At 42.0% G+C, this 26,286-nt stretch overlaps 1 protein-coding gene across 2 annotated transcripts in view; it reads right to left on the bottom strand.

Annotated features, from left to right (window-relative positions):
• anos1b (anosmin 1b) overlaps nt 1-26,286 on the bottom strand; it is a 153,327-nt gene that overhangs the window by 53,875 nt on the left and 73,166 nt on the right. For both annotated transcript variants that reach the window (XM_059651149.1, XM_059651150.1), the window contains exon 3: nt 93-155. In XM_059651149.1, coding sequence (XP_059507132.1) covers nt 93-155 — 63 coding nt within the window. The remainder of the gene's footprint in view (nt 1-92; nt 156-26,286) is intronic.

Here is a 26,286-nt window from a genome sequence, read left to right as displayed (position 1 = left end):
CTTGAAATGAAAGCTAAATAAAGATGTACTGAACAGTCAAGAAACAGGATTCAAAGTAGACCTTACAAATTCTCTATTAGATGTTCTCCTACCTCACACTGTCGCTGGCACTGGTTTTCATCAGTGTCCCATAACTCTTTGCAAGGCTGTAGACACTGCAAAAAAAGAGGAAAATATAATTAGCAACAGCTCATTAGTATCACTGCAACTAATTCCTGTAATCTCTTATCACTTTTTTTCTTTCTTTATATTTAACTCATGTTAGTGTTTCAGTGCAACATTAGGTTATGATCTTGGTGGAACATCTTAGATGACATTACAGTCTCTTATTCATCTCCAAGGTAATTATAGCCACAGTTGCAGGGTGGCTCAGGGATTAACACTGCTGCCTCGCAGCACCCGGGACCTGGGTTCAATCCCAGCCTTGGGCCGCTATCTGTGTTAAGTTTGCACATTCTTCCCGTGTCTGTGTTGGTTTCCTACTATAGTCACAAAGATGTGCAGATTAAGTGGATTGGTCATGCTAAATTGCCTATAGTGCCCAGGGACATGTAGGTTATCCTTGGGAAATGCAGGGTTATAAATTGGGGGGTGTCAGTGTGGACTTGATGGGCCAAATGATCATAGAATCCTTACCTTAATATCTAGTAATATTGATAAATTATCCACTTATGATCTTGGTAACTCCTTGCTGGTTGGAAATATTTACTTGTGAATCATTAGTACCTGACTGGAAGTTTCCGGTTATACACATATATGATATAATACTTGTGTTTGTGGAAAACAAAAATTATTTGTGGAACACAAGATAATAATCTACTTTCCATGTGTGACTTTTAGTTTTAAACAGTGTACACAGTAGGCATGTGATTACTTCACTGAATGGACACGTTAAATCATATTCACTCTGTGCAGACATCTCCCGAGAGGAATTTGGCACCAGGGAGGAGCAGGAAACAGTTACATCACAACAAGCATTCCAGACCCCACAAGCATCAGCACAGAACACACCCACTTTGGGGAATTAGACAGTGTTGAAAAATAGAAACTAAAAAGAAACTGAATTGCAGTTATTTCATTACGGTTTCTTCTGATCTGGCCCTGGAAGTTTTCAAGTGACTGCCAATCTGTAAACTTAGTGCACCAACTGCAATTAACCCCCAATTGACCTCCAGATGCCGATAGAGGCATCAAGTGAAATTACTTTACCTTAAAGGGGCAGGTCAAGTTATGTATGTCTGCAGTACAATAACAAACATGACTTTCATTGCATAACACCTCCATGAATAACATCAGGGGACATTTCATAGTATGTAAAAGTATTGCGTCTGGATCATATTCAGCACACTTCACACGTTTAAAATTGTAAAAAAAAGTTGAAAACATTTCCTGCGACGTTGTTGCATTCTTCTCAAATGCAGAATTGGAGATTTATAAACTACTACCCATTTATAGAAACTTTCAATACCATTAGTATTGTAATGTTACTCTGTAAGATTTAAATTCTGTCCCAGTGAGATCAGAATCACATGAAACAGTAGATTTGCACACTAAAACAGAGCTGTGGTTAGCACTGAGGCATCTTCATGAATCTGGGAGTTTCAGTACTCTGTGTCATTATTGAGGCATAAATACTGAACCCCAATATGGACTGTTTGCTGATGAATAGGATTGTATAATTCACAAGCAATAAATGTTTTGAAGATTTATGACAGTCTCGTTTATATGTGGAATAATGCATTTAATAACATAGAACTTCAGTAACATTGAGTAGTTTAGAACATGTGGCATGACTACTGCAGGTATTTGTCATTGCTCAACTTTAGTTAGGTCATAAAACCAAATCTATTCTTTATTTTAGTAAAATGCATACAGAAAAGTGGCTGTACACTCAGAGGCCAGGCTGTTACCGACTTATAGTTAATCATGCAAGGATTACAAATTTGCATCTGTAATTGTAAAAAATGTTACTGAAATATTGCAGGATTTCAATGGCTTTGGGAAATTAACTTTAAATATAAAGGAAAAATAGACAAAATTGTAAGAAAAAAAATCAACCTGTTTATGAGGATCTTTAATAAAAACTGAAAGAACTGTGGACATTGTAAATCAGGAACGATAACAAAGTTGCTGGAAAAGCTCAGCAGGTCTGCCAGCAACTGTAAAGGAAATAGAACATAGAACAGTACAGCCCACGATGTTGTGCCAACCTATTATCATACTAAGATCAATCTACCCTACATTTTACTATCCTCCATGTGCCTATCCAAGAGTTGCTTAAAAGTCTCTAAAATATCTGACTCCATTACCACTGCCGGAAGTGCATTCCACACACCCTCCACTCTCTGTGTGTAGAACCTACCTCTGACATCTCTCCTATACCTTCCTCCAATCACCTTAAAATTATGCCCTCTCATAATAGTCATTTCTGCCCTGGGAAAGAGTCTTTAACTATCCATTCTATTTATGCCTCTCATCATCTTGTACGCCCCTATCAAATCACCTCTCATCTTCTTCAGCCTAATGAAAAAAGCCTTAGCTCGCTCAACCTTTCCTCTGAAGACCTGCCCTCCAGTCCAGGCAGCATCCTGATAAATCTTCTCTGCACCATCTCTAAAGCTTCCACATTTTTCCTATAATAAGGTGACCAGAACTGAACACAATATTCCAAGTGTGGTCTTGCCAGAGTTGTATGGAGTTGCAGCAGAATCTCATGGCTCTTAAACTCAATTCCCCTGCCAATGAAAGTCAGCACACCATATGCCTTCTTTACAACCCTATCAACTTGGGAGCAAATTTGAGGGATCAATGGACGTGGGACCCAAGATCCCTCTATTCCTTCACATTGCCAAGAATTCTGCCTCTAACCGTGTATTCTGCATTCAAATATGATCTTCCAAAATGAATCACTTCACACTTCTCTAGGTTGAATTCTATCTGCCACTTCTTTGCCCAGCTCTGCATCCTGTCAATGTCCCGTTGAAACCTACAACAGACCTCCACACCATCCACAACTCCACCAATGTTCGTGTCATCGGCAAACTTACTACCCCACCCTTCCACTTCCTCATCCAAGTCATTTATAAGGATCTCAAGGAGCAGAGGTCCCACAACAGATCCCTGCAGAACACTACTGGTCACTAAGCTCCAGGCTGAATACTTTCCATCTACTACCACCCTCTGTCTTCGACTGGACAGCCAGTTTTGTATCCAGACAGCTAAATTTCCCTGAATCCCATGCATCCTTACTTTCTGAATGAGGTTACCAGGTGGAGCCTTATCGAATGCCTTGATAAAATCCATGAACAACACTCTACCTTCAATGTGCTTTTGACATATCCCCAAAGAATTCAATAAGGCTTGTGAGGCATGACCTACTCCTCACAAAGCCATGCTGACTACTTCTAATTAAACTGTGCTTTTCCAAATAATCATAAGTACTATCGCTCAGAATCCTCTCCAATAATTTGCCAACCACAGAAAGAAGACTAATTGGTCTGCAATTTCCAGGATTATCCCTATTCCTTTTCTTAAACAAGGGAATGACATTTGCTACCCTCCAATCTTCTGGTACTGTTCCAATGGACAGTGAGGATGCAAAGATCATTGCCAAAGGGGCAGCAATCTCTTCCCTCGCTTCACATGTTAACCTTGGGTATATCTTGTCTGGCCCAGGGGACTTATCTATCCTGATCAGAGATAATGGGAACTGCAGATGCTGGAGAATCCAAGATAACAAGGTGAGGGGCTAGATGAACACATCAGATGAAGGGTCTAGGCCCAAAACATCAGCTTTTGTGCTCCTAAGATGCTGCTTGGTCTGCTGTGTTCATCCAGCCCCACACTTTGTTATCTTGACTTATCTATCCTCGTGTTTTTCAAAATTTCAAAACATCCTCCATCTTAACATCAACCTGTTCGAGGATATCTGAAAAAACAGAGTTAACATTTTGGGTCCAGTGGCCCTTCCTCAGAAGCCCCACTCTGAGGAAGGGTTACTGGACCTGAAACGTTAACTCTGGTTTTCCTTCACAGATGCTGCCAGACCTGCTGAGCTTTTCCAGCAACCTTGTTTATGAGGATCTTTAGTTAGACAGTCTTGTACCTGGATCCGGAATAGGTACTGGCAGAAACCTTCTAGGGCTATTCTGTGAAAAGAATTAGCCTTTGCATTTATTCCAAAAGGTGCAATAATTTCAGTGTAGTCACAAATCCAAATTTGCTGATGACACACTATCGGGCAACTAAGTAGACAGTGTTGACAACAGCATAAAATTGCCACAGGATATTGATAGATTAGATGAGTGGGCACAGCTGTGGCAGATTGATTTTAATAAAAGGAAATACGAGGTTATCCATTTCAGACTGGAAAAGGATAGAACAGGTTTTTTTTAGAAGGCCCAAAGTTAAGTACAGTGGATGCCCAAAGAGATTTGGGGGTTGAGGTGCATAGCTCTTTAAAAATGTCACGAACAGGTGCAGAAAAAAGACAGGGGAGGGCGAATAGAATGCTAGCCTTCATATCTGAAGGGCTGGAGTACATAGATGCAGATGTTACGCTGCAGTTATATAAAACCCTAGCTAAACCCCATTGTGAGCAGAACGGGGGTCCACACCTTAGAAAACTGAGATAACAAGTTGTAGAGCTGGATGAACACAGCAGGCCAAGCAGCCTCAGAGGAGCTGGAAAGCTGACATTTTGGGTCTGGACCCTTCTGCACACCTCAGAAAACATGTTTAGGCCTTGGAGTTCAACACAGATTTACAGAAATAATACCTGGACTTCAGCGGTTAAGTTAGGAGGAGAAAGTAGATGAATTATTCTCAGGAATTTAGAACGGCAATGGGAGATCTAATCGAGGTCTTCAGAATATTAACAGGGAAAGACTGGGTCTATCAAGTAAACTATTTCCACTCATTGGAGATTCTAGAACCAGGACTCAGTTTAAGAATTAGGGCCAGGCCATTCAGGGGAGATAATAGAAAGCACTTCTACGTTCAACGAATAGTAGACATTTGGAACTCTCTTCTTCATCTGGCAGTTGGTGTTAATTCAGTTGTTAAATTTAAATCTGAGATAGACAAATTTCTATAAATCAAGTGTATTAACAGATTTGGGCCCAAGGCAAACGTATGGATTTAGGTCACAGTTCAGCCATGATCTTGCTGAATGGCTCAGCAAGCTCAGGGAGTTGATGGCCTACTCCTGTTCCTACGTTTCTTTGAGCTTGGATAGGTTACATCTTTTGTTGAATATCACTGTAGTAAGTGACTAGAACATACAAATAGAGTATGTTGTTGAAGCCCAGAGTCACAGGTCTCAAAATGAGAGGGTGCACAGTATGAAAGCAAAGTAAAATTAAATTAGAAGCAGAAACTTCCTCTGAACAGCATCATTTTTCAATTCTTTTCTACCAAACAGCTCAATAGTATATATTTGACAGTAATTAATTTCATGACCTTGATGTTAGATAACCAAAGATTCATCTACAGCAGAAACTGGCGATTCAGACAGAATTGAGATGGATGGGGAATCTGCTGCCTTATGTTTCTGCTTTTACTTCATACCAGTTGTTATGTTATGATGCTGTGCTCTTTATTGTTCTAAAATAATTGGTTATCCACATTTTACAGTCTTGATCTAGAACTGAATTTATCCAAGATCGATGTAACAGAGCTCTCATCCATCAACTATAACTGTCATGGATGAAGTGAACTCCAACCCAATTTAGATAAATAACAGCCACTGCACTTTCAAATAGCCCAATGTATTTGAAGCATTTGAAGATGTTTCTCAGAGAGAAAGTGCAGTATAAATGCAAGTCATTTCTCTTTTGGTTTGAACGGTGTTATGAAGTAGAGTAGTAGAAAATGAGAGAAAGGTAAAAGAACTCATGCAGTCTTTTTCTTTTAGTTTTTTCACCTCCTTTGCATTCGATTGCAACAGGTATCCTCACTCAAACCAGTAACTTTGCACAACAGAGTGAAGAATGCTCAAACTGAGCAAAACTAGCTGACGACAAACTTATCTTAAAAACTTAAATATCCATTTCCATCACCAGTGGCATTGTGTGGATGCAGCATTACCATCTCCAAGATGCACTACTGTAACCCATTGCAGCTTTTTCGACAGTATCTCTCAAACCCTGATCTCAACCGTCTTAAAGGGATAAGGACAATGGGTTTGAAGATACTGTACACTGTTATCTTCAAGGTCCTTGTCTGTAACACATCTTCCCAATTTGAACATATATCATTTTTATTCCATACAGTGGATGCTTTTCACAAACATCCAGAATACTGCACTGAAAAGCAATGTGTTGCAACCTACATCATATAGACTACAGCATTCAACAAAAAAGCTTCATACGGTATACTCTCTAAGACCAACAAATTGGTCCTCAGGTGTGATGCTCAAAGCTGAACATAGACTACCAAAGCTGGTCCAACCAACAGCCTGAAGAGTTGAAGCATAAATTCCTCCTCATTGGATATCACAACCATGGCGATAAATAGCAACATTCCATTAGTATTTTGACGATACTTCATACATGTCTCTAGTTTTTAGGGACTCAGGTGGGCACTCAATATCTTCACTCCTCCATAGTTGACAGGCTCTCCTTATCAAGAAAACATTTAGATTGATCTTTCTTAGATCTAAAGTGAATGGCCACTTCCTCCCAAACCCTTCCCCAATTCTGCTCCATCTGTAACATTCCTTAATCAGTCTATGTAACTTTGTAAGTTTCTATCTACACAACCTAATACGCTTAGTAATTGAGTCCTCTACAAATGTGCATGTACTATTCTCTATTTCTTCATTTTTGCTTCTCACATGAGAAATTGGGGCTATAAAATAGATCACTGGGGCACACCATTATCACATCTTGTGAGAAAGGTGCATTTTTATTTATCCTCACCCTTTGTCTCCCATCTCCCAATCAACTATCAGCCCATGTGACAGGGTTACCACCAGTTCCCTGCACTGCCATTTCTGCCAATAATCCCTTTGAAAAGATAGTTGGTAGAGATGGAGATGGGAGCGAAAGGAAAAAGAATATGGTGGGGGGAGAGGATATGGTGGGAGTGAGAGTCAGGAAAAATTTTAAGTAGCAGCAAGAGTCTGGGGTGGGGTTGATGCGAAGAAATAAGGAAAGCCACCTCTTTCAAACTTTTTTTTATCCAGTTCCATCTATAAATATTGTTCTCAGGCATTGGTGATTGCTTTCTTGCTCACGTGCAGTGTAAGATAGAACTAAAATGTTAGAAAGCGATACAGGGAAAGATGCAGGAAGAGAAGGAAATACAGAAGCATAAGAGCACAGTGGGATGTGGAAACAGCTATCCTGAATCAGCAGGAATAGCCACGGGAGGGTCATGTATTCCTCTACTGAGTGCCCAATGTCATAGGACATTAACTTACGCATTTGGAAATGTTTCCGAGACATAAAGATTAATAAAAAAGCATTGCACATCAATTACAGAAACATACACCTCAACATTTAATTTGGATCAAGGCTTTCTAAATCAAACAGATGGATGTCAATCATCCTCACATGGTGTCAACTAGTTTGGATGTACATATTTCTTCACAATGCAGCAGTCCTGAAAAAATGTTGTTGTGACCCAATGACATGTTCTTCAATTGACAACACCCACACTCAGGGCTAGATTTTCATGGGAGTCTGGCTGACAATGGAGATCTTTTAACGATGGTGGGTGGGATCTGACAGCTTAAGTCCCACCTGTATTTCCAACAGATATCATCTTTGACAGTGGGGAGTCAGTAGTAGTATGGGAACATAAATTTAAGAGACAGTACAAATGCTCTTAAAGAGTGGATGAGCTTTTTTTAAAATGCCATAATCTAAAATTTTTTAAATACCTATTCCTTTAGATATAGAAAAAAAACAAGCTAATTTGCAGTTAAGAGTTGTCATTATCTTGAAATTCCTAGAGTTTCAATATAGTTTTTTCTGTCATTTCCCAAGGCCTGTTATTATTCCTGCGATCATTATGAATACTTGGCCCAGTTTCAAACAGCACTTATCTCAGCGAGAGAGGAAAGGGTTCACATTTTGATTGGCAGCTTCAAGGGACTAGCAAAATGATTAGTTGCCATTGATGTGATTACAGAATAAAAAAATTGTTTTTACAACAAATTAAACTCTGCAGGGAATTTAAAATATTTGAATGGGTTTCATGAATGGGAAACCAAAAGAACTGTGGATGCTGAAAAACAGAAACAAAAAATAGAAATTGATGGAAAGAATCAGCAGGTCTGGCAGCATCTGGGGAAATAAAGAAGGGTACGATAAAAGAGTCATGTTAACTCTGATTTCTTTCTGCAGATGCTGCCAGGCTTGCTGAGTCTTTTCAGCAATTTCTGTTTTTGTTTTTAATGAATGGATGAGTTTTCTTCAGTATTAATTGGATATGAATGAAGGTTCTATTTGACTGCTGAAGTTTAACTTTCTTTCATCTTCACAAGACTCCTGAGTTCTGCCCAGAGTGAATACTGGCTGAAAAGCTATGACGCTGACATGGATGATATCTGATGGCTTGCACGTGGCATGAGTTGTGGCAAGGTGGCTTAGACTTAGCACTGCTGCCTCACTGCACCAAGGACCATATTCACTTCCAGCCTTGTGTGACTGTCCGTGTGGAATTTGCATGTTCTCCCCATGTCTGTGTTGGTTTCGTTCAGGTGCTTCGGTTTCCTCTCGCAGTCCAAAGATGTGCAGGTTAGATGGATTGGCCATGAGGGGATAGGGTAGGGTGCTCACTGTTGGTGGTGTGCTCTTTGGGCCATCAGTATAGTCTCAATGATCTGAAAGGCCTATGACTGCACTGTTGGGATTCTATGAGTTGAGGGGGCACGGGATGTGAGGAAACTCACAGATGTGAAGGAACACTTCAATAGGTCGGGATGCATGCATTGGCATCGACTGATTCTAAGGAGTCATTGGGGATGACTTTAGAGGTGGAATGATTTACGGCACTTAAAACAATTGGAGTAATGTCTGAGGGAACCAAAAGAAGTGTTTTGGCCAGACTTCTAAATCGCTTCTCTCTGCGGCTGCCTATTATTTACTTCTGGCCTGATTCTATTCTGCTCCTGACTTCCCAGAATGAAAATTGTGTGTAACATCGCCCTTTAAACCATGGAAAAGAAATGCCAAGTCAGGAAATTTCCCAATTATCTCAGAGTCATAGAGATCGACAGCACGGAAACAGGGCCTTTGGCTCAATTTGCCCATGCCGCCCAGTTTTCACAATTAAACCAGTCCATTTGCCTGCATATGATCCATATCCTTCCATAGCTATGCCATCTACGTACCTCTCTAAATGTTTCTTAAATGACTAAATGGTACTCACTTTTTCATCTATTGATGAAAAAAAATTACAATTTCACGAAATTTAATGGCAGCCAGATCACAACATCCCTCTCCATCACCTTCTTTAATTCATCCAAAGACTTCAGATGTAGTTGTTTGGCAGTAAAACACAAGTACTGCTGAAAAGACACATTTTGATGAAGTTTTTCACCATGCACTCTTCAGGACACTTCCCAAGAATTTCAATTTAAGAGAAAACCAACAGTCCACCAACCAACCAATCAGCACTCTCCTCTGTCTCATAGGGTATAAATATTGATTTTCTCTTTAAATTGGCTTTGTTGTGAACTGACCTGAGCAGGGCAAGAGAAAAAGCTTGTACAAAATGTGTACTTTCTTCGACAATAGTCAAGTACACTCTGAATGAGCAAAAACTTTAAGGTACAGAGTTGCCATCGGTACTTTTTAAAAAAGACAAACACTTTCATGTTCAGTCTCCAAAGGAATTTGGCAACCTGCCCAAACAACTCTGCAAAATGAAGTCAAAGAGGCGTTCAAGTCAGATTACCATCAAATTTATACCATCAAAAGAATACTTCTGGTGTTAATCTAAGTATATTTGAAAAGGAAGATGAAACCACATACATTTTATGTGGAACACTGAATAACTCCAGAACACCCTGAAGTCTTTCACTGACAATGAATTATTTTTGAAATGTAGTCAGTGTTATAATATGCAAACCATGCCAGCTACTTATGCATAAAAAAGGATTGTAAATGGAAAAGGTAAATAATTGGATAACCTATTTTAATGGTAATAAGCATGACTGTGTCATGAGAGTTTTAAACTTAGGTAAGGCTGACTTTAACGAGATGAGACAGAGACGGTCAACAGTAAACTGGGAAAATATACTAATGGGTAAAACAATGAAAGAACAGTAGAGGATCTTTAAAGAAATATTTAACATTTTACAAAACTAGTTCATATTCTGAGAGGGGAATCTCACTGAAAAGCAGACATGGACAACTGATGAGATGAGGGACAGCTTAAAATTAAATGAAAAAGCTTTCAAAAATGCAAAAAAGTAATACAGATCCTGCTGAATGAGAAAGATACAAAAACCAGCAAAGGACCACAAAGCAGTTATAACAGCTACTAAAAGAGATTATATCCCCAAACCACTTGCGCCACACCTTAAACAAATGTCCTCCAGTCTTAGGCACATCCGTCATGGGGAAAAGACTCTCACGATCGACTCTATCCAAACCTCTCATCATTCTGTGCACCTCAATAAGGTATCACCCCCATCAGCCTCCTCTTCTCCCAGAAAATCAAACTCTGGGCAATACTGTGGCAAATGGAATTCAATGTTGGCAAGAGTAAAGTTATCCATTTTGGACCAAAAAATAATAGGTCACAATAGTTTCTAGAAGGTATTAAACGGACTGGATGTCCAAAGAGACTTGGGGGTTCAGTTGTATGGATCTTTAAAATATCACAAATAGGTGCTGAAAGTAATCAAGAAAGCTAAAGGGCTGCTGACTTTTATATTTAGAGGACTGCAGTATAAGAATACAGAGATTATATCAGAGTAATACAAAACTGTGGATAAACCCCATTTGGAATGCTGTGAGCAGATTTGGGTACCACACGTTAGAAAGGCTATATTGGCTTTGGAGGGAGTACAATGTAGGTTTATAAGAATGATACCCGGACTTCAGGGGTCAAGCTACAAGGAGAGATTACATAAATTAAACCTGTTTTCTCTAGAATTTAGACGGTTAAGGGGTGATCTGATTGAAGTCTTCAAGATATTAACAGTAGTAGACTGCATAGATAATGATAAACTATTTCCACTGGTTGGGATCTCCAAATTTTCCAGGAAAATTCTGCTGCAGCAAAACGACACAACAAACTTTCCCTGATCTCAGTGCACTCAGACATTGAAGGCCATCAATTTAACAGGGACATCCTGACCATCCTCGCTCAAGCCAACCATAGATATGTGTGGGAATTCCTAGAGGCCTGGTTCTCCACCCATAATGCAATCAACAAACATGTGGAATTAGACCACATATACAAACCCATGCAAAAAATAACCGGAAATAACACAACACTACTTAACAGACCGGATCATATAAATACTAAGCGGAGTACAACAACATCACTTCGTCGGAGGCCACACTGTTTATGTTACCCAGCACTGTGACGAAGCATCTGTACGATAACTAGCCAGCCGGGTGAGTAAGCCAACAACCACATCCACCATCCGAGCTACAAATCTTCGCAAGAGCCTTAAATATATTGGGCCATCATAATGGCTCAGATTTTGCTGGAGCTATCTTGCATCCATTAGTTACACACTTGTCTCATCATCCAGCTTGAAAAAAAAATTTCCCTTTAAATTGGTAGAAGTGGGACCTGAAAATGGCATAGCCAAACAAACAATGCATCAGGGGTATTTGGTGAAAGACTGATCCAGCAATCTATCTTTTTAACAAATTAGATTTAGCAACTGAGTTAGAAACAGCAGAAAATGAGAAAGGAGCATAAATTTGTGCAAAACAGGATCAGAAAGAGAAATGAAAGAATGCTTAAAAGAGCAAAATAATGACTGGACTGAAGGAGAATTTTACGAATGGGAAAATTGTCTCCAAGGATCATTACATTGGGAGGGGAACAATTCTATTAAATTATTTTCACTATTGTTAATTATTGAAAAATAATGACAGACATAGTATGTGCAATAACTCTTGATACAAATGTAGAAAAGCTGAAACTTTATCAGACATAGGTACACATGTAACAAAATTCTTGAATGTATCATAGCATGTCTAACAGCCAGTGACATATTTGCTATTATATGAAAATATATCATGTGGAGTTTTTAGAAAGCAGGAAAACATCGGTTATTTCAGGAGCTTGTCTACATAAGCAAATTGCAGTCGCTCAAAATTGCTCTGGAACAAAATAGTGTCATGACCTTGATGGGAAGAGTGCATTGAAAATCAAGCCCCTCAATTCCATGAATCATCACAAATGTGAAAATGACTGAATTAATCAACTGAATGGTTAATCTGCGTGACTAAGAGAACTATCTAAGATAAAGGAAACTCACACCAGGTTTCATCAATTAATAAGAAAACAAAAGCTTATTTATTTTTCCAAACTTATCCTCTAAAATGATGCAAAATGCATCTTTAAGTTCTAATATGCAAACTTAAACAATAACACCTTAAAATCCAAACATTTGGTCACAAATAGGGCAGATGAGACAGACAATTTTGCAGGAATATCAGTGGTGAAAAATATAGACTAAAACGAACAAAATCTGTAGACCAAGAGTCGAGACCACAAAGGTGAAATGAAGTGTCTTTCTCAAAGTTCCTTTGGTTTTTGGTGATAATATTGCACAGTTGTTTACATTACAATCCTCAATTCGGTAGCAGCTCAGTTGGACCCACATTTTCTGAGTTAGAAGTTCACCTTTCCAAAATCTTTTGATGCTGACTTTCTTTGATTCACAGAAATAGAAAGAGACAGAGAGATATGGCTTTTTTGAGGTTTGAGTGCCTGTTCTTATGAGTTCTGTGACAGAACTGCTACTTAACGCCAATTAAAAAGCTGTTGCTGGGCAGTTTTTAATCAAACCCACGGGCACGTCTAAATACCCAACTTGGGGTTGTACTTTAGCAGTTATTTTACTGACTAGTAACCCAGAGGATGCTTTGCAGAAATGAATTAAAGTCTACAACTACTTTGGGGACTCCAATTCAGTTAGTTAAATAAATTTGGGAGCAAAAAAAACTAGTACCATGAAACTAACAGTTTGTTGTAAAAATTGATCTAGTTCAATAACTTTCAACGGGGAAGGTAATCTGCTGTCTTTAACTGGTCTTACCTTTATGTAATGCCAGACCACAGCTACAATATTGATTCTTAACTGTCCCTTCAAATAGCTTAGCAAGTCACTGAGTTATATAGACAAGTGCTTGTCCTGCCAGAATTGTTCACATCCGGATAACGAGTAAGGATTCATTCAGGAACTCTAGGACCTTAAGCTGTTCCAAACATGAGGCCAAAATAACTTTACTATTGTAAGATGTACAAGTGGAAAGGGAAATCAAAAAAGTGAGGAAAAAGATGACAGAAATAAATAAATGCGCAACTCAAATTTTGTGAATCAAGGCTCACAGCTGAACACGGTTTACTGTAATACAAATTCATCTATAGCTTCCATTCTGTTCCATTAAAAAGGTAATCAATAGCTGAACATGCTGCAGAATGTCATTCAAGTACTAAACCAATTACACCAGGGAGACAGGCGTCAGCTAAAATCACAGTACTGACAGCTAATGTGATCCAGTATCCCAATGTGGGTGTTTTGTGACATAAACAAGGCCAGGCCATACCGTCACACACTGATTTAACTTTGATCAGCGCTGACAATGTTCGCTGGTTGGTATTGGACAACTTGAGCTGGTAAAGGTCTGTGAAATATCAGAATTATATTGTTCACAATGAAGACACAGGTTCATGAGCACCCCATCTACATGAATTTTAACAGCAATCAGCAAATAATTGCACCAGAGATAATCCCTGAAACAAGATGCTGATCTTTGCATTTTAATTTTTATTGCTGCATATGACTTAAGGATATTGATTAAATTAACTTTCACTAAAACATGTTACATTTTACTGAAATGGATTCACTCACAGCTGAGGGGTGGGATTGGAAAGGGGATGGCATGGGCGGTAATTGGTCAGGAACTTGTTTGCCAGAAAAGTGGCTTTGGTGTTGTTTTTTAACTTAGCTAATTCATTACCACCCTGCTGCTAGGTTTCCCACCCAGTCACAGAATGTGGGTGTGACGGCAACCTGTGTTTGATTAAAGGAAGGCTTTCTACCTACAGGATGTCAGAATGACTGAATTCCAAACCAAGTTTCAGTTACCACAGGAATGGAGGAATGGGAAGGTCGTCTCTGGTTTCTGGTTCTTCCCTGGAGGTCCTACTGTGGGGTCTGAGGGACTGATGTGGCGCTGTTTCACCTCCTGAAGGATGAGGAGCCAAATGGTGGGCAGCACATCACTTGTCTCGACACTTTATGAGCTACTATAGGCTGTTTTTCTCCTGCAATGAGAGAGAGGCAGGTATGAGGGAAGATGAAAATGGATGGCACAGTTATTACTGTTGGTTCAAGTGGGAAAATGTTCTAAACAAGTCAGAATGGTGAATGGCTTCAAGGGGAAACATGCAGGTGGTGTTGTTTCCATGTATTAATTGCTGTTGTTGTTTTAGATTGTAGCGTTTATGCGTTTAGAAGCTGCTACGGAACTTTGGTGATTTTCTGCAGTGCATCTTGTAGATGGTACATATTGCTGCAACTGAGCTTCATTGCTAAAGGTACTGAATGTTTGTGGATCTGCAAATCAATCAGGCTGCTTTGTCCTAGATATAGCCAAGCTTCTTGAGTGTAGTTGGAGTTACACTCATCAAGTGGGAATTAGCTCCTCATACCCCTCCTTTTGTCTTGAAGATGGTGGAAAGGCTTTATGATGTAAGGTACTCATTTCAGGATTCCAAGCCTCTGATGTGCTGTTGTAGCCACAGTATTTATATGACTAGTGCAGTTCACTTTTTGATCTTTTTACAATGAGAAGTTTCTTCCTGTCTACTTTGTCCAGACCTCTCATTGCTTGAAAACTTCAATCAAGTTCTCCTTTTCAAGGAAAACTGTCCTGACTTTTCCAATCTATCTTTATGACTGAAGTTTCTCTTCCCTGGAACCATTCTTGTGAACCTTTTCCACACTCTCTACAATTAGGTCACATCTCTCCCAAAGTGTGGAACCCAGAACTGTATACAGTACTGTAGGTAATAGCTAAGTAGTATTTACAAAGGTTCAGCATAACCTCCCTGCTTTTGTACTCTATGCCTCTATTAATAAATTCCTGGCTCCTGTGTGCTTTGTTAACCGCTCTTTTGACTTGCCCTGCTGTCATTAACAACTTATTCACATGGATCTCTCTGCTCCTGTACTCTCTTTAGAGTTGCACCTCTGTTTTAGACTGCATCTCCAAGTTCTTGCTACCAAAATATATTACCACATATCTTTCTGCACAGAAATTAATTTGCCACATACCTACTCACGCCACCAAATTGTCAACGTCCTTTTGAAGTTCAACACTGTCCTCCTAATAGTTTGCTGCCAGACCAGCAAGTGTTAGACCATAAGACCATAAGACATAGGAGTGGAAGTAAGGCCATTCGGCCCATCAAGTCCACTCCACCATTTAAATCATGGCTGTTGGGCATTTCAACACCACTTGCCTGCACGCCCCCCCCCACCCGTAGCCCTTGATTCCTTTTGAGATCAAGAATTTGTCGATCTCTGCCTTGAAGGCATCCAACGTCCCGGCCTCCACTGCACTCTGCGGCAATGAATTCCACAAGCCCACCACTCTCTGGCCGAAGAAATGTCGTCTCATTTCAGTTTTAAATTTACCCCCTCTAATTTTAAGGCTGTGCCCACGGGTCCTAGTCTCCCCGTCTCACGGAAACAACTTCCTAGCGTCCACCCCTTCTAAACCATACATTATCTTGTAAGTTTCTATTAGATCTCCCCTCAACCTTCTAAACTCTAATGAGTACAATCCCAGGATCCTTAGCTGTTCATCATACGTTAAACCTAACATTCCAGGGATCATCCGTGTGACTCTCCGCTGGACACGCTCCAGGGCTAGTATGTCCTTCCTGAGGTGTGGGGCCCAAAATTGAACACAGTATTCTAAATGGGGTCTAACTAGAGCCTTATAAAACCTCAGAAGCACATCGCTGCTTTTATATTCCAACCCTCTTGAGATAAACGACAACATTACATTTGCTTTCTTAATTACGGACTCTACCTGCAAGTTAACCTTTAGAGAATCCTGGACCAACACTCCCAGATCCCTTTGCACTTCTAATTTGCGAATTTTCTCACCGTTTAAAAAATAGTCCATGCCTGTATTCTTTTTTCCAAAGTGCAAAACCTCACATTTACTCACATTGAATTTCATCAGCCATTTCCTGGACCACTCTCCTAAACTGTATTCTTTTTTCCAAAGTGCAAAACCTCACATTTACTCACATTGAATTTCATCAGCCATTTCCTGGACCACTCTCCTAAATCTTTCTGCAGCTTCCCTACCTCCTCAGTACTACCTGCCTGTCCACCTATCTCCACCTAAGTGTTTCCTTGTTGGATACTTCCAACTTTTCCTGGTCGGGATGGAAGACCAATGACCTGAAGCATTTGTTAGTTTGGATTCTCACCTAGATTCTACCTAACATGTCAGGTATTCCCACCATTTTCTGTTCTTGTTTCATAAAAATGTTAAGTTAATTAGATTCACATGGAAGACTAAAGCTCTGGACACAAACTGAATCAGTGGCAAAGGCAAGGATTTTGTGGTTGTGACAAAAGTGTGAAGTTCATTTTGATGAAACCAAGTTCTAACTGGACATTGTTCCTGTAAGACTTGGCAGTTTGTGAGTTAGTTTTAGCTAGCAATTTTAGCTAGTAATTTATACAATTTGAATTTTTCCAAAGGAAGTTTCAAACTCAAATCACACAACATCAGGTTATAGTTTGATTTTTAACTTAGTCCACGCCAATCCAACACCGGCACCTCTACATCATGACTTTCAAACTCAACCATTTACCAGATGCAATTTTTATGAGGCAGCCAATGTGGATCCCATTCAATCATGACAAAAGATTACTCAGAGCGTGGTCGGGTCGTGGAATGCATTGCTGGAGAGGATAGTGGAATTGGCCTCATTAGGGGCACTGAAGCAGCTATTAGAAAGGCATATGGATGATAGTATAAGGTAGGAGTGGAGGTTAGGTAGACCTTAGGTTTAGGGTAAAGGTTTGGCACAACATCGTGGGCTGAAGGGACTGTACTGTGCTGTACTGATCTAAGTTCTAATATACTGCTGATTGTTATTCAGCCATCCTGAAACTATGAGGGAATGTATCTGGGGAGAGAGGACAAAATGGGTTGAAGGAGAGGGTTTCATCTCACCTTCCTGTTTCTTTCTCCTGCAGCTACTGCTCTACTTAATTCATGTCCTTCTCCTACAGATCAAGAGAGACAATGTGGCAAGATAACGAAGTGTGAAGCTGGATGAACATAGCAGGCCAAGCAGCATCTCAGGAGCACAAAAGCTGACGTTTCGGGCCGAGACCCTTCATCAGAGAGGGGGATGGGGAGAGGGTTCTGAAATAAATAGGGAGAGACGGAGAGGCGGACCGAAGATGGATAGAGGAGAAGATAGGTGGAGAGGAGAGTGGAGGTGGGGAGGGGATAGTTCAGTCTGGGGAGGATGGGCAGGTCAAGGAGGTGGGATGAGGTTGGTAGGTGGGAAATGGAGGTGCGGCTTGAGGTGGGAGGAGGGGATAGGTGAGAGGAGGAACAGGTTAGGGAGGCGGGGACGAGCTGGGCTGGTTTTGTGCTGCAGTGGGGGGAGGGGACGAGCTGGGCTGGTTCTGGGATGCAGTGGGGGACCACCGATCTGGACCCTATTTTCTCTCCCTTGGTCCAGGAACTCCCCACCTACGTCTGTGACACCACCCACGCCCTCCACCTCCTCCAGAACTTCCAATTCCCTGGACCCCAGCACCTCATTTTCACCATGGACATCCAGTCCCTATACACCTGCATTCCTCATACAGATGGCCTTAAAGCCCTCCGCTTCTTCCTGTCCCGCAGGCCCGACCAGTCCCCCTCCACCAACACCCTCATCTGCCTAGCCAAACTCGTCCTCACCCTCAACAACTTCTCTTTCGATTCCTCCCACTTCCTACAGACAAAGGGGGTGGCCATGGGTACCCGCATGGGCCCCAGCTATGCCTGCCTCTTTGTAGGATATGTGTAACAGTCCCTCTTCCGCACCTACACAGGCCCCAAACCCCACCTCTTCCTCTGTTACATTGATGATTGTATCGGCGCCGCCTCTTGCTCCCCAGAGGAGCGCGAACAGTTCATCCACTTCACCAACTCCTTCCACTCCAACCTCAAGTTCACCTGGGCCATCTCCAACACATCCCTCACCTTCCTGGACCTGTCTGTCTCCATCTCAGGCAACCAGCTAGAAACTGATGTCCACTTCAAGCCCACCGACTCCCACAGCTACCTAGAATACACCTCCTCCCACCCACTCCCCTGCAAAAATTCCATCCCCTATTCCCAATTCCTTCGCCTCCGCCGCATCTGCTCCCAGGATGAGGCATTCCACTCCCGCACATCCCAGATGTCCAAGTTCTTCAAGGACCGCAACTTCCCCCCTGCAATGGTCGAGAACGCCCTTGACCGTGTCTCCCACATTTCCTGCAACAGATCCCTCTCACCCCGCCCCTGCCATAACCGCCCTACGAGAATCCCCCTCATCCTCACATACCACACCACCAACCTCCGGATACAACGCATCATCCTCTGACACTTCCGCCATCTGCAATCTAACCCCACCACCCAAGACATTTTTCCATCCCCACCCCTGTCTGCCTTCTGGAGAGACCACTCTCTCCGTGACTCCCTTGTCCGCTCCACACTCCCCTCCAACCCCACCACACCCGGCACCTTCCCCTGCAACCGCAGGAAGTGCTACACTTGCCCCCACACCTCCTCCCTCACCCCATCCCAGGCCCTAAGATGACTTTCCATATTAAGCAGATGTTCACCTGCATATCTGCCAATGTAGTATATTGTATCCACTGTACCCGGTGTGGCTTCCTCTACATTGGGGAAACCAAGCGCAGGCTTGGGGGCCGCTTTGCAGAACACCTCCGCTCGGTTCGCAATAAACAACTGGACCTCCCAGTCGTGAACCATTTCAACTCCACCTCCCATTCCTTAGACGACATGTCCATCATGGGCCTCCCACAGTGCCACAATGATGCCACTCGAAGGTTGCAGGAACAGCAACTCATATTCCGCTTGGCAGCCCAATGGTATCAACGTGGACTTCACAAGCTTCAAAATCTCCCCCTCCCCCACTGCATCCCAAAACCAGCCCAGCTCGTCCCCTCCACCCACTGCATCACAAAACCAGCCCAGCTCGTCCCCACCTCCCTAACCTGTTCCTCCTCTCACCTATCCCCTCCTCCCACCACAAGTTGCGCCTCCATTTCCCACCTACCAACCTCATCCCACCTCCTTGACCTGTCCGTCCTCCCTGGACTGACCTATCCCCTCCCCACCTCCCCACCTATACTCTCCTCTCCACTTATCTTCTCCTCTATCCATCTTCAGTCCGCCTCCCCGTCTATCCCTATTTATTTCAGAACCCCCTCCCCATCCCCCTCTCTGATGAAGGGTCTAGGCCCGAAACGTCAGCTTTTGTGCTCCTGAGATGCTCCTTGGCCTACTGTGTTCATCCAGTTTCACACTTTGTCATCTTGGTTTCTGCAGCATCTGCAGTTCACATTATCTCTGAGACAAGTGGCAAAGCTGTCAGTAATCAAGCAAACCATTTCTCTTGGTTACTCCTGTAAGTTACACAGAAAAGCAGAAAAGCACAGCATTTACTCCATTTACCTTAAGTCCTTCGAGAATTTCTAGAGCAAATGTTGATCAAGTTTTGGTGAAGTCTTGATAAAGTTTTACAGAAAGTGTTCATATACTCTTCAAACCTCCAGCAGTATGCGAGCACTAAGAAGTGCAATATCTTGAGGCATTACTCAAAATTCTCTACAATTCTTTTTACTCTTGTTCAGCTGTTGCTGTTAGGAGGGCTGTTAGGTAAAGTACTATACACAAAAATGGTAATGAGAGCAAAACGTTGTGGATGACAGAAATCTGATACAAAAATAAAATGGTGGAGAAGCTCACCAGTTTTAGCAGCATCTGCTGAGAAAGATGCAGAGCGAATGTTTCTGTTTCAGTACATAAAACATTCACTCTGTGTCTTTCTCCACAGATGGCTGCTGGACAGGTTGAAATTTGTCTAGCATTCCCTTTGTTTGGTCCACCAAAATGGTGTTAGCCTGGTCAATGAGTGCTAACAGATAAATGGGAATTGCTTCTGCAATGTTCCTCCAAATGATGAGTCTTGATACAACCTTCAACTCCTTTAGCAAGGTGCCTTTTTGCTCAAAATGTGTTTCCATTCAAGACCCCATTTAGGGCTCGATGTATCTGCGGCAAGTTGTCCTTTGTGTCTTTCCCAGCATTTAATTAGACATACTGGTAGCTTACTCAACATTGTTTATAGAACATTCTGCCTCAGTGCACAGAGGTAGTGGAGAGGGTTGGAGGATCACGGCTGAGTGTCATCAGTATTGTTATGATCCTAGGCCAAACTGCCAAATCTATGTTACAATATGAATAGTGTCTAATAACCTTTTGTTTTAAAAGTAGTTAAAGTGAGAGATCTAGGGTACTTCCAAAGAGAAGAAAGCTATCATCTTATGCTCTATGATATTCCATGGTTTTAAACAAGCAATGTTAAACTTTACAATACAATGTTAGAACAGTCAAACAAATCTACACATACAACTTATATTCTAGTACCCAGCATAAAAGGTGGTAAATATGCTCAAGAAACTATGATTGAACAGACCACAATACACATCAAATAATAAATATGAACAAGACTGATCCCAGATTTTACAGCAATTTCCCCAAAATGTTAATACTAGGCCATCAAAATAGAGGCCCAGGCCTACCAAACAGACTCCTGCCATCTATGGCAAGGCCGAAATGACATTACGGGATACAAAATGAAACAGTGTAAGATTCCTCCCTGACATGCTCAATGCTTTCTATACTCGGTTTGAGTAGAATGCACCGGTGCGTCGACGCCTGCCCTGACAGCTCCAGACTCACCTCCTGCCTCTGCCACCATTTCAGAAGTCAGATCAGTTTGATTGGTCAAACCAGATCGGTCATGGCAGCCTTGAGGAGGGGTTCATAGAATGCATCTGCAATAATTTCCTTCAACAATACGTAATGGAACCTATGAAGGAGCAAGCTATCCTAGATCTAGCCCTGTGTAATGAGAGAGGAATAATTAATGATCTCACAGTTAGGGATCCTCTCGGAAGGAGCGATCACAGCATGGTTGAATTTAAAATACAGATGGAGCGTGAGAAGATTAAATCCAGTACCAATGTCCTGTGCTTAAACAAAGGAGACTGCGAAGGAATGAGGGAGGAGTTAGCTAAGGTAAAATGGGAGCAAAAACTTTATGGTGGGTCAATTGAGGAACAGTGGAGCACTGTCAAAACAATTTTTCACAGTGCTCAGCAGACGTATATTCCAGTGATAAGGAAGAACTGTAGGAAAAGAGAGCCAGCCATGGGTGTCTAAGGAAATAAAGGAAAGTACCAGACTGAAAAAAAACAGACAAAAAAGCAAAGAGTAGTGGGAAACTAGTAGACTGGGAGATCTTTAAAGGCCAACAGAAAGCCACAAAAAAAGTTATAAAGAAAAGAAAGATAGATTATGAGAATAAACTAGCTCAGAATATAAAAACAGGGAGCAAAAGTTCCTATAAATATGTAAATCGTAAAAGAGTGGCAAAGGTAAACATTGGTCCTTTGAAGGATGAGAAGGCCAATTTGTTAACTGGGAATAAGGAAATAGCCGAGACATTAAACAATTATTTTGTGTCAGTCTTCACAGTGGAAGACATAAACAACACACTGAAAACTAATGGCAAGAAGGTTTAGCAGGTGAGGACCTAGAAACTATCATTATCACTCAGGGGGCAGTAGTGGGCAAGCTAATGGAGCTAAAGGTGGACATATCACCTGGTCCTGATGAAATGCATCCCAGAGCACTAAAAGAGGTGATGAGGAAATGGCAATTGTACTAGCAATTATTTACCAAAATTCATTGGACTCTGGGGTGGTTCCTGCAGATTGGAAAGTAGCAAATGTGACTCCACTGTTTAAAAAAGGAAGTGGACAAAAAGCAGGTAACTACAGGCCAGTTAGCTTAACTTGGGTAGTGGGGAAAATGCTTGAATCTATCATTAAGGAAGAAATAGCAAGACATCTGGATATAAATTGTCCCATTGGGAACACGCAGCATTGGTTCATGAAGGGTAGGTCATGTTTAACTAATTTGGTGGAATTCTTTGAGGATATTACTTGCATGGTGGGCAATGGGGAACCTGTGGATGTAGTGTATCTGGATTTCCAGAAGGCATTTGACAAGGTGCCACACCAAAGGCTGCTACATAAAGTAAAGTTGTATGGTATTACCAGTAATGTATTGGCATGGATCGAGGATTGGTTGACCAGTAGAAAGCAGAGAGATGGGGTAAATGGGTATTTTTCTGGTTGGCAGTCAGTGGCTAGTAGTGTGCCTCAGGGATCAGTGCTGGGACCTCAGTTGTTTACAATTTACATAGATGATTTGGAGTTGGGGACTAAGTGTGGTGTGTCAAAATTTGCAGATGACACTAAGATGAGTGGTAGAGCAAAGTGTGCAGAAGACTCTGAAAGTCTGCAGAGGGATATAGATAATCTAAATGAGAGGGCAAAGGTCTGGCAGATGGAGTACAATGTTGATAAGTGTGAGGTCATCCATTTTGGTAGGAATAACAACAAAATGGACTATGTTTTAAATGGTAAAAAATTGCAGCATGCTGCTGTGCAGAGGGACTTGGTGTCCTTGTGCATGAATCGCTAAAAGTAGGATTGCAGATGCAGCAGGTAATTAAAAAGGCAAATGGAATTTTGTCTGCCATTGCTAGAGGGATGGAGTTTAAAAACAGGGAGGCTATGCTGCAGCTGTATAGGGTCTTGGTGAGGCCACACCTGGAGAACTGTGCGCAGTTTTGGTCTCCTTACTTGAGAAGAGATTTACTAGCACTGGAGGGGGTGCAGAAGAGATTCACTCGGTTGATTCCAGAGTTGAGAGGGTTGGATTATGGGGAAAGACTGAGTAGACTGGGATTATACTCATTGGAATTCAGAAGAATGAGGGGAGATCTTGTAGAAACATATAAGGTTATGAAGGGAATAGATAAAGTGGAGGCAGAGATGTTGTTTCCACTAGCAGGTGAAACTAAGACTATAGGGCATCACCTCAAAATAAAGGGAAGCAGATGTAGGACTGAGGTCAGGAGGAACTTCTTCACTCAAAGGGTTGTGAATCTGTGGAATTCCCTGCCCAGTGAGGTGGCTGATGCTACCTCACTGAAAGTTTTTAAGGCAAGGCTGGATAAATTTTTGAATGGTAAAGGAATTAAGGGTGATGGTGAGTGGGTGGGTAAGTGGAGCTGAGCCTCAAAGATCAGCCATGATCTTATTAAGTGGCGGGGCAGGCTTGAGAGCCCAGATGGCCTACTCCTGCTCCTAGTTCTTATGTTCTTATGGACCTGAGAGTCAACCCAAGGAAGCAACAGGCCTGGACAGTTTCCCTGGTGGAGCACTCGGATCCTGCGCAAACCAACTTGTGGAGGTATGTACCGCCATATTCAACCTCTCCCTCCCACAAGCCAAAGTCCCCACATGCTTCAAAAAGACCACCGTTATCTCCTTACCCAAGAAATTACATGCAATGTGGCTTAATGACTACCGCTCAATAGCCCTGACTTCAATAATCATGAAGTGCTTTGAGAGGCTGGTCATGGCCCACCTCAACTCGACTCCACAACCGGTCTCGAACCGCTACAGTTTGCCTACCAACATAACAGATCCACAGAAGATGCCATCTTTAACCCTGCACTCATCCTGGAACATCTGGACAACACAGACATCTGCATCAGGCTCCTGCTCGTAGACTACAGCTCTGCCTGCAACACCATTATCCCCTCCAGACTGATCTTAAAGCTGTGTAACCTTGGTCTTAGACAATAGACAATAGACAATAGGTGCTGGAGTAGGCCATTCGGCTCTTCGAGCCAGCACCACCATTCATTATGATCATGGCTGATCATCCACAATCAGTATCCTGTTCCTGCCTTATCCCCATAACCCTTGATTCCACTATCTTTAAGAGCTCTGTCTATCGCTTTCTTGAAAGCATCCAGAGAGTTGGCCTCCACTGCCTTCTGGGGAAGAGCATTCTATATATCCACCACTCTCTGGGTGAAGAAGTTTTTCCTCAACTCTGTTCTAAATGGCCTACCCCTTATTTTTAAACTGTGTCCTCTGGACCTGGACTCACCCATCAGCGGAAACATGCTTCCTGCCTCCACAGTGTCCAATCCCTTAATAATCTTATACGTCTCAATCAGATCCCTTCTCATCCTTCTAAACTCAAGAGTATACAAGCCCAGTCGCTCCAATCTTTCAATATGATAGTCCCATCATTCCGGGAATTGACCTTGTGAACCTACGCTGCACTCCCTCAATAGCAAGAATGTCCTTCCTCAAATTGGGAGACCAAAACTGCACACAATACTCCAGGTGCGGTCTCACCAGGGCCCTGTACAGCTGCAGAAGGACCTCTTTGCTCCTGTACTCAATTCCTCTTGTGATGAAGGCCAGCATGCCATTAGCTTTCTTCACTACCTGCTGTACCTGCATGCTTGCTTTCATTGACTGATGTACAAGAACACCTAGATCTCGTTGTGCTTCCCCTTTACCTAACTTGACTCCATTGAGATAGTAATCTGCCTTCCTGTTCTTGCCACCAAAGTGTATAACCACATATTTATCCACATTAAACTGCATCTGCCATGCATCCGTCCACTCACCTAGCCTGTCCAGGTCACCCTGTATTCTAATAACATCCTCCTCACATTTCACACTGCCACCCAACTTTGTGTCATCAGCAAATTTGCTAATATTACTTCTAATGCCTTCGTCTATATCATTAATATATATCGTAAACAGCTGCGGTCCCAGCACCGAACCTTGTGGTATCCCACTGGTCACTGCCTGCCATTCCGAAAGGGACCCGTTTATCATTTCCTGTCAGCCAGCCAATTTTCAATCCAAGTCAGTACTTTTCCCCCAATACCATGTGCCCTAATTTTGTTCACCAATCTCTTATGCGGGACTTTATCAACGGCTTTCTGAAAGTCCAGGTACACTACATCCACTGGCTCTCCCTTGTCCATCTTCATAGATCCATCCTCAAAAAATTCCAGAAGATTAGTCAAGCACAATTTCCCCTTCGTAAATCCATGCTGACTCTGACCTATTCTGTTACTGCTATCCAAATGAGTCGTAATTTCATCTTTTATAATTGACTCCAGCATCTTTCCCACCACTGACGTCAGGCTAACTGGTCTGTAATTTCCTGTTGTCTCTCTCCCTCCTTTCTTGAAAAGTGGGATAACATTTGCCACCCTCCAATCCGCAGGAGTTGATCCTGAATCTATAGAACCTTGGGAAATAATTACCAACGCGTCCACAATTTCTAGAGCCACCTCCTTAGGTACCCTGGGATGTAGACCATCAGGTCCCGGGGACTTATCAGCCTTCAGACCTAACAGTCTATCCAACACCATTTCCTGCCTAATATAAATACCCTTCAGTTCGTCCATTACCCTCGGTCCTTCAGCCACTACAACATCTGGGAGATTGCTTGTGTCTTCCCTGGCGAAGACAGATCCAAAGTACCTATTCAACTCATCTGCCATTTCCTTGTTCCCCATAATAAATTCACCCGTTTCTGACTTCAAGGGCCCAAATTTAGTCGTAACCATTTTTTTTCTTTTCACATACCTAAAAAAGCTTTTACTATCCTCCTTTATATTTTTGGCCAGTTTTCCTTCAGAGCTCATTTTTTCTCTGTATATTGCCTTTTTAGTTATCCGCTGTTGCTCTTTAAAAGCTTCCCAGTCCTCCGGCTTCCCACTCATCTTTGCTATGTTATACTTCTTCTCAGTTATTTTTATACAGTCCTTAACTTTCCTTGTCAGCCACGGCTGCCCCTGCCTCCCCATAGGATCTTTCTTCCTCTTTGGCATGAACTGATCCTGCACCTTCTGCATTAT

This window comes from Stegostoma tigrinum, chromosome 14, assembly GCF_030684315.1.
Source record: "Stegostoma tigrinum isolate sSteTig4 chromosome 14, sSteTig4.hap1, whole genome shotgun sequence".
Classification (NCBI taxonomy): domain Eukaryota; kingdom Metazoa; phylum Chordata; class Chondrichthyes; order Orectolobiformes; family Stegostomatidae; genus Stegostoma; species Stegostoma tigrinum.
This window is presented reverse-complemented; position numbering and strand designations above follow the sequence as displayed.